This window comes from Leptonychotes weddellii, chromosome 12, assembly GCF_054177405.1.
Source record: "Leptonychotes weddellii isolate Sample4059 chromosome 12, ASM5417740v2, whole genome shotgun sequence".
Taxonomy (NCBI): domain Eukaryota; kingdom Metazoa; phylum Chordata; class Mammalia; order Carnivora; family Phocidae; genus Leptonychotes; species Leptonychotes weddellii.
This window is the reverse complement of record NC_138380.1, coordinates 86567162-86576944: the sequence shown is the minus strand read 5'-3', so window position 1 is coordinate 86576944 and position 9783 is coordinate 86567162. Positions and strand designations below refer to the sequence as shown.

Below are 9783 nucleotides of genomic sequence, written 5' to 3'. Positions count from 1 at the left end.
ATGCCTCCCAGCAGCTGCTGCCTATCCGGCTTTGGCTCAGAATATCATCGGAATGTCTGTCCCTGCCTTCTTCCGAAACAGCAAGTTCCCTCTTCTCTTAAGCATAGAGCAAAGACATTACGATCCCGTACTTAGTCACTAAAACTTAATTTTGTCCATTTACATCAAGATTCTCAAACATGAGGAAGGCGAGGAGTATCAGAATCTTTGGGGGCAGAAGGCCTCAATGGTAACTTGAAAAGGCATATGTGATAGAGTTTTACAATATATGAGTGAAGTGTGAGGTTGGTGTTTGGCCAAGGCGGAGGGTGGGGTGGGCAGAGACAGGGTAGGGGGTGGGGTGGAAATGCAAAGGTCGAGGGTCCATTTTCTCTCAAGTTATTGTTAACTCAAATTAAGAGCATCTGCATTCATTGAGGCTGTCTCAGAATTAGGAAGTGCTTGCATTTTATATAAGTTTTCAACATTTTCTCTTGCTGGCATGTGAACTCATATAAGTTCTTCAAGAATACTGATGAAAGCATAAGGTTTTCAGGTGTTTGCAAAAAATATTAATATCCTTCACAAATAAAACTATAAATTGAGTTTAGTTTCACTTAATTTGTTTTCCCTTCCTAGAGATGCTCATCATATGTGTTAGTTGGGTGGACTCTACTTTGTATGAACATGCACTGTTAATTTAAAATTATATTGTATTCTAGATGATCCTTGAAAAATGTCAGGGTTTTAATAATATTCTGTGCTATATTAGGAATTATATTACTTGCAAATGATTTTCTAGCAGATTACATTTGTGGACCCTATAGCTGGAAGCTATTTTGCTGAGCAGTTCTTGATTATCTGACAGTAGACTACAAGCGATGGTAACCAGTTCTACCTTCTAACTACACACATGGGCCCTCCAGCATTAGCAGTATGTGGATTCAGCCACTGTAAACAGATGCTAACACTGGTCAAATGAAAATTGTATTTGGGAAGGTATTTACCAATATGTGGCCCAGGAAAACCATATAAGTCATACCAAAGTGATATCGATGTAATCTTTTGATTCCTTAAAGTAGGAAACCACCACGCCTTATGCTCTCCGATGGTCAGCCGTTGACCAGACATCAGAAAATGTTTTCATATAAACGGTGTTCCAAAAGCTCATTTGTAAGTTGATTATTTGAAACATGGAATATCTTGAAGGAGTGCATATCAGAATCAGCTGGAGAGATTCTTTCAAATTATACTTTCTTTCCTTCTTCCTCAAGGTGGTTGATACCTTCCTGAGTGTAAGCATCCCTTATATAAATCTACCACTTTATCAGTTTTTTCTCCAGTTGTTTCTAGTTTTTTACTCTTATGAATAAGCTGCTATGAACATTCTTGTACAGGTCTTTTTGTAGACATGTGTTTTCATTCCTTTTGGGCCAGTACCTCGGAGTAAAATTGCTGGATCAGAAAGTAAGTGTAAGAAACTGCCAGACATCTTCACAAAGTAACAGCTGTCGTACCTTTTACATCCCATCAACAATGTAAGAGAATTCACATCTTTGGCAACACGTGGTACTGAAAGGCTTTTTAATTATATTCTGGCGGATATTTCATTGTAGTTTCTAATGGATAGCAATTTTGCTTGTGTTCATGGCTCGTTTACGTATCTTGCTTTGTTGAACGTCTGTTCATTCCTTTTACCCACGTTGTTTTAATCTTTTATCTTTTTATTATTGAGTTGTAAGGATTCTTCCTATGTTCTGGTTACAAGTCTTTGTCAGATAGGTGTTTTGGAAATAATTTTTTTTTTTTAAGATTTTTCATTTATTTGACAGAGAGAGACACAGTGAGAGAGGGAACACAAGCAGGGGGAGTGGGAGAGGGAGAAGCAGGCCTCCCGCGGAGCAGGGAGCCCGATGCAGAGCGCGACCCTGGAAATAATTTTGTAGTTGGCCTAATCATAATCCTTATGGTATCTTTTGAGGAATAGAGTTTTTAATTCTGGTAAAGTCTGTGTTTTATCAAGTTTTTTATGGTAATTTCTTTCTGTATCTTGTCTAAGAAGTTGTTAACCAAAAAAAACAGCCAGTTATTTTACCAGCAAAATGGGCTTATTCAAGAATGGCGGAGAATTACATTTTGGGATATGCAAGCTATGACAAAACCGTAGGCAAGTCCAACAAACAAAGGAGATGAACATTATTTTATGGAGAAGAACGAGCAGGGGAGAGGTGGTTTTGAATGTCAGTCCATTGGAAAAAAGCAGGAGTTCAGGGTCATGCCAGTTTCTCATTGGCTGAGTTGCAGGGGTAGTCGAATTCTTGTAGGAGATGCGGTGAACCTTTTTTCCCCGTTGGGGCCTATAACTGATGATTCTTTCCTGTTTCCTGTTCCCTCTTCTGTTGGGGTCTGTAATCGACAAGTCTTTCTGGAATTGAGTACAGTGGCAGGCTTGCCCTTCTAACCTCCCAACTCCACTTTAGTGAGGTTTCCCTTTATTAATTGTCACAAAATTTTACTTACCCCCAGGTTACAGATAATATTCTTCTCCAAGCTGCACGGATTTCGATTTAGAACTATGAGCTGTCTCTAACTGCGTTTTATATATTACATGTATATTTTGTATATTAGGTTTGTATATGTGACGTAAGAAGAGAGATTCTTTTTTGTAAGCATCAGGATATCTGATTGTTCCTACATTGTTTCTTGGAAAGACTTTTCTTTTCCCCCATTTGATTGATTTGGTGTCATTAATACTCATAACAAGCCACTGACTTGAAGAACTAGTATCCTTTTAGAGTTGAGAAAACTGAGACATTGAGCCACTTGTCTAAGGCCAGGCCACACAGTTACAAGGTGACAGAGCTGAGATTCGAACTCAGGCAGTCTGACCCCAGAGCGCACATCTCAGTTGCTTTCATGAGCTAAGAGTCTTGCTTCTGACCCTGGTGAATAGATTCTGCATCAGGAATAGTGAGTGAAATGCAAATGTCTCTCTCTTTGCCCTTCTACCCTCTGCAGACACTGATGCACATAGTTCATCTTTTTTTTTTTTTTTTGAGGTCACTGCTAATCAGTCACAGGTAGATGAATCCTGTTTGCTCCCCCCAAGGAGATCCTCTCTGAGGACCCTTTTGCCTCTTAATTCATTTACACTAGCATGGAATGAGCTAAGCGAGTGGAGATTACAGCAGATTCTGAGGGAAGGACTGGAGAAACGAAACAAATGAAACGTGAGGGGAAAGAGAAGAAAATTTAAAAGGGAATTTGAGGAGGCAAAAACAGACAGCCTCCTCCTGCCGGGCATTTGTCTTCGGCGAGCTCATCCGTCTCTTGACGTAGAAACCACTCGGTGGAGACCGTGCCAGTGAGTCGTGCAGCCCAGGCACGTCTGCTCCGGGGACTGCAGGAAGCTCCATGCTGGTTTCCGTGTGATGGATTATGACAGATCGCACCAGCCCTGAAGTGCCAGGCCATCCGGGTCTTACTGATAATGGGGCTGACCCGGGATACTGAGTATTCTTGACCTAGCTGACAGGATATTGTGGGCCCGTCAGTCCCTCAGGTGACTTCACCAGGAGCGTGTTAGTGCTGCAGGGCATATTGCTCTGGGAATTACAGAATGCTTCTTGGTTTCTGGTAGCTTCTGTTTTAATTTTTTAACTAAATTTTAGAACTACTTTTGCAGAACCATGAACTGGGAGGACAAGGGGAAGAGATGGGTAGATTAAGATCGTGAGGTGCGGTACTGTGGTGTTGCTGGTGGTGGTCGTGTTTACCCCCAGAGGGGGTAAGGTTTCAGGTTCAGGTTTCCTAAGGTGTCAATGACTAGCCAGAAAGGGAAACTGTTTTGCTAAGTCATCATCGAAAACATCTTTCTCACGCTGTTTTGCTTTTCACTGCCCAGGTCTTTAAGGAGGAGAAATACCTGAAAGATGCCATGGAGTGTAGTGATGTCATTTGGCAGCGAGGTTTGCTTCGGAAGGGCTACGGGATCTGCCACGGGACAGCCGGGAACGGCTATTCGTTCCTGTCCCTGTACCATCTCACGCAGGATAAAAAATATCTCTACCGAGCTTGCAAAGTAAGGAGTCTTAATGGAGACAACTTGGGAATACTCCAGAGCATGCACAAAATCCAAAACTACAGCTCCCCTCCTTCTCTTAACCGGTTTCTCCCAGCTCTGTGGTCTCCCCTGTTTCTCCTGGCCCAGCAGTACCCCTTGCCCGGGAACCCTCTTCCTCGAGTGCTTGGTGAATTCATTGCAGTGTCTCATTTGCTGCCTTTTCACCAAGTGAAATCTCTGCTCTTAAATGTGTTTCCCCTTAGTTTGCAGAGTGGTGTCTAGAATATGGAGCACATGGGTGCCGCATCCCCGACAGACCCTACTCTCTCTTTGAAGGTAAGAGTGAGCAGAAAACGCTGGGTTTAAATATCTGGGTGAGTGAATTTGGGCCTTCTGTGTCTCTGCACTGGTTTGTTGCATTTGCTCTTCCTTGAGTAATAACTCCCCCACTGTAAAGCAGCTGTGAACAAAGTAGTTTATTGCTGAAAATTACGTCGAGTCTCTCTGCCTTACCTATTTCGTGCACCCGTGAGCATGCTTCAAATATTTCTAAAGAATATATGCAGACAACATAGAATGTTTGCTACTCAGTAAAAGAAGAAATAATAAGGTTACTCCTCTGCATTTTGTCTGTAACATTGTATATATAATACTGATCTATTCACAGGAAACTTGTTTAGTTATTAAAATATGTTTAATTATTTCAGATATATAAAGAAGGATGAATAATTGATATTAGTAACTTAAAACTATTAGTAGTTAGGAAAATAGGTAGTTGGAAAAAATAATAGCATACTGAAGAACGTTCTGAAAAACAAGCAAAGACAGGAAATGAGCAAACGCAGTAAGTCTGCTGCAAAGCACCATATATAGACTATAATCAGGAAAACAGAAACCCTACAAAGAGGACTCGTACATTTTTTGTATTTATATTGTGTGTGTGCCTGTGTGTGTGAATTAGATAATTTGTGATGTAAGCCGCAGAAATCAAAGGGCAAAGGTTGAATGATACTAGGATAAATTGGTGGTAACTTTTGATTACTTTAGAGCTACATCTTATACTAATTCCAAAGTAAACTTCAGAAGGAATAAATGATTGAATAATTTTTTAAAAAATCAAACAATAGATGGGTGTTGAATTTTGTCAAATGCTTTTTTCTGCATCAGTTGATATGATTGTGTGGATTTTTTTTTCTTCTTTATTAACATTGTGGATTACATTGGTTGATTTTCAAATATTAAGCCAGCCTTGCATCTCTGGGATAAACCTCACTTGGTCTTCTTATATATCGCTGAATTGTATTTGCTAATATTTTGTTGAGGATTTTTGCATCTATATTCATGAGGGATTTGGCCTAGAGTTTTCCCTTTTTGTACTATCTTTGCTTTTGGCATCAGAGTAATACCGACCTAATAAACGGTACTGAGAAGTATCCTTTGCTCTTCTGTTTTCTGGAACAGATAATGTATTAATTGGTGGAAGAATTGGTGTTCATTCTAACATAAATGTTTGGTAGAATTCTCCAGTGAAACCTTGGAGTAGAGATTTGGGTGGGGACTAGTTAGTTCATAGGGCTGTTCAAGTTATCAGTTTCACATATGGTAAGTTTCAGTAGTTTGTATTTTTGAGACATTGTTCTATTTCACCTAGGTGTCAAGCTAATGTATGTAAAGCTAATCCTCGTTTATTTCCCTTCTGATGTCTGAATTATCTGTAGTGATAGGCCCCATTCTGCTTCTGCTCTTGGGTATATTTTTTAATCATAGATTAGAAATATAAGCAGAAAATAGAGCACTTGCCATTATCTTTTGCCGATTAATATCCTTTTAATATTCAAAGCAATCATAATGAAAAAATAATCCTCAGAAAAAAATTTCAGTGTTTTACATCATAAAAATGCAGTGTATCTGCATTCGATAGAACGGAGTTAATACCTGAACTCTCAATGGAGTGCATTCAGGTTTATAAATGGCAGCTCCAAAGCCCGAGTAGGTCAAGATCTTAGAATGTACAACTCCCTAAAGGCTGGGAAGTTAGATTCGTCTGTTCCCTTGGTGGGCTCTAGGTAGATCCCTGTGGGGTGGGTGGAGAGTAGTTCTGGTGCCTTTGTGGAGGCGACTAGGCTGAAAGGGTCACTGACACGGTAACCCCTTCTGGAGCTTTCTCCTGCCCAAGTGCTCCGTCGAGGTGAATCTGCTGCTCTTCCCCACCAAAACAAGAAAACAAATGGACCACTCCGGGGTGTCGTGGGTCATCGTCTTTTTCTAAAAGGTTCTGATAAGTCAGTGTTTTTCAGATTTCTTAAGCTACTGGAACCCTTTCTTCAAACAAAAACTTACAGGGTTAGTCTGAGAACAACCAAAATGTAGGAAAACAGCTGATGACACACACAAAATGTGAATGAATTGCAAAATCATTGAGGGAAGAAGCCACACAGAACAGGCTATATATAGTGTGGGGTTCCATTCAAAGGACATTCTGAAACAGGCCAGACTACTCCGTGCTGGGCATGGCGGCAGGGGTCAGCCAGAGAGGGACACACAGGGGGCAGGCGATGGAAGTATTCCGTATCTCTTGACAGGAATTTGGTTTACACGAGTGTGTGCATTTGTCAGACTCAGAGGAGTCCACTGAGGACTTGGGTGTTTGGGTGCATGTAAATTTTATGTCAAAAGAAAAGCTATAAACAAAAATCCAATAAGGGAGGAATTGTTCTGATTGAAAAGGGAGATAAGGGGCCCAGAGGCTGGAGCCAGCCAGCTGGCGGGCTTCCTCGCCCACCCTCCGGTAGGTCTCTTTAAAGCCCAATCTTGGTGCAGACTACAGTGATTTGCAGTGGGGATTTCGATGAAAACAAAGTTCATTTTATTTTTTTTAAGATTTTATTTATTTATTTGAGAGAGAGAGCATGAGCAGGGGGAGGGGCAGAGACAAAGAGACTCCCCCCGCATCCCCCGCCCCTGAGCACAGAGCTCGACACGGGGCTCGATCCCAAGACCCTGAGATTATGACGTGAGCTGAAGTCAGATGCTTAACTGACTGAGCCAACCAGGCGCCCCGAAAACAAAGTTCATTTTAAAGTAGCATTCGTGTGTGAGTGTGTGTAATGGAATATTTATTCAACCATGAAAAAGAATGAAATCTTGTCATTTGCAACAACATAAATGGAGCTAGACAGTATTGTGCTAAGGCAAACTAAGTCAGAGAAGGACACCATATGATTTCACTCATATGTGGAATCTAAGAAACAAAACAGGGAAAGAAAGAAAGACAAACCAAGAAACAGGCTCTTACCTACAGAGAACAAACTGACGGTTGCCAGAGGGCAGGTGGGTGGGGGGCTGGGGGAAACAGGTGATGGGGATGAAGAGTACGCGTGATGAGCACCGAGTAACGTAGAGAAGTGTTGAGTCATTAAATCGTACACCTAAAGCTAATATAGTGAAGAATTTGACAAATGCACACACTTGTGTAAATCAAACTCCTGTCAAGAGATACGGAACCGGCAGGCTTCCTCGCCCACCCTCCTGTAGGTCTCTTTAAAGCCCGATCTTGGTGCAGACTACCGTGCAGAACGCCGATATGGAAGAGAGAATTCCACCCTACTGGAATTAAACTTTTTTAAAAAAGTTTTTAAAAATTAAAGTGGCATTCTTAAAATTCAAAGAAGATATAAAATGCAACCTTTTTGTTTGGACTAGGAATAAAGCGCTGAGAGAGGAAGTTTTATAGTTGAAGTAACACCATAGCAGCACCCCTAACTTTTTAGGTGGCCCTTCTATGAGATCATCTCAGAGTTGCAAGACACAGGATTAAAGCTCAGAACCCAGTTAAAAAAAAAAAAAAAGACAGGGAAGAAAACTGGTATCGTTATCTGCTGGGTGCTAATGTAAGGATTTCTTTGTGTTTTTTTGGTTTTGTTTTTGTTTTTTTATGAAGTCATTTGTGACGTCCTCAGCACCTTTCCCATCATCCCTGTAGCCCCTGGTACAGGCAGTGATCACAGGTCACTTTGTTTTGGACACTCCCCTAATGCCCTTGAATAAAAGGATGCACATTGTACGTTGCAGGCATGGCTGGCGCGATTCACTTTCTCTCGGACATCTTGGCACCGGAGACATCCCAGTTTCCAGCATTTGAACTTGCTCCTTCGCAGAGGAACAAAAAGATGTAAAGAGACTACTAAGACACCTGTTTGGACCAAAAGCCAGGTTGCTTAGTGCCTGACACAGAACCAACTGTGAATCCGGAAGAAGGCAAAAAAAAAAAAAAAGAAGCAAACACCTTCACGGGCCCCCTTTGTTGCAAAGACCCTCAAGTTAGAGCATGAATGACAGAAACCATCCCGTCAGCGTTTTGTAACAGTGTTCCCCTCACTGGTGTGAAATACGAATTCTTCACCTCCAGCCCTCTGTAGCATTTGCATGTTCCTTGGTGTTCGTTGTCTAGAGGTGTAAGTTGTTCCAAACAGAAAGCCCTTCCCTTCCCATGAGCCCGGAGCCGAGCGCACGCGAGGGCACAGCAGCAGCCACTTCTCTGTGTATAAGATTCAAGGGAGGTGTCTCCTGTGTTGACAGGGAATAGTCAGGCGGTGTCTCTCTCATATACCAGAAAGCGTCTCTAAGGTGGTATCCTCGTGATACTTTGTCAGCACTCTCTGTGAGTACCTTTCGGACAAGCACGAGGGAAAGACCATTCCAAAGACCGAAAAGAAAGAAGATAAGAGGGGGGGTTTTGCTGGAATGGTTGGGGGTGGGGGTGGGGATTGAGCCTTTGCACCGGGTCACCGAACGCTCCGCTCCCTCTTTGTGTTTTGTGTTCACCCTTGGTGTTTTTAAGAAGCCAGAGGGCATGCGTCGCAGCTCTACTGGGGCGCCCTGTTCTCAGCTGAAGTTCCGGGCACCTGTGTGGAGTTCCAGAGGCTCCTGTCAGTCCCAGCCCAAACCAGCCAGTGCCCTGGGCGCTGGACTTCGTGATACCAGAAAACAGCCAAGGGAGGCCTTTCCATGACCATACTGTAAATCAAGTAGGGGTGACTAAGCATTGGCAATTCTAGATTTGGCTTACATTATTAAAACTTTATCATCATCATAACCTATTATAAGTTTAGTAGATCCAATTCCAGATGGCGAAAAGCAGATATTCACCTGTTCCCCTGTCCCTGCAATTAAACTTACATCAAAATTTGGTAAGTTATCTCAGTGTAAATTTGGGGGGAATACGGTCATTTTTGGCCTACTTTTGGGTGATTGAAATCTCACATTTGATTGAAATATATGAAGCAATAAAAGGACTAGTCTGCATTTATACATATGGGAAACATAATCTAACCAAGAAAATTGTGGTATTAATCTGCCTGACCTGTTTTATCTAAAAAAATGGACATTAATTTGGATTAGCATATTCTCAGTAATTCTGTCGTGTGGATTTCAGGTTTTAGAAGAGTTTGTCATCACCGTACCAGTGGCCTAGGACTTTCCACGCACTTCTCCTCTTGTGAGCTAAGGCACGGGTCATAAAAGCCTAGATAGGTTTCTCCGCTGGTCTGGTCCTTGTCCATAAGGGTCTGTCTAATCACTCATCAGCCCTAGTTTCCACTCCTTTCATAAAGGAGCAGGAATATCCATGCAGAAGACAAATCTCCTTCATGCATATGCAGTTCGTCGGGTGTTGCTGAACCTTCTTTGTGGGCCTGGCATCTGAACATGGACCTTCATTTTCTTTTTTTTTTTTTTTTTAA

General features: G+C 41.9%; 1 protein-coding gene across 1 annotated transcript; it reads left to right on the top strand.

Moving 5' to 3' along the window:
* Window positions 1–365: 365 nt before the first annotated feature.
* Window positions 366–8449, top strand: LANCL2 (LanC like glutathione S-transferase 2). The gene is made up of 4 exons (XM_081800787.1): window positions 366–3560; window positions 3884–4060; window positions 4306–4378; window positions 8114–8449. Exons 2-4 carry the CDS (start codon window positions 3917–3919, stop codon window positions 8215–8217), a joined length of 321 nt encoding a protein of 106 aa, XP_081656913.1. The 5' UTR covers window positions 366–3560; window positions 3884–3916; the 3' UTR covers window positions 8218–8449.
* The last annotated feature ends 1334 nt before the right edge of the window (window positions 8450–9783 follow it).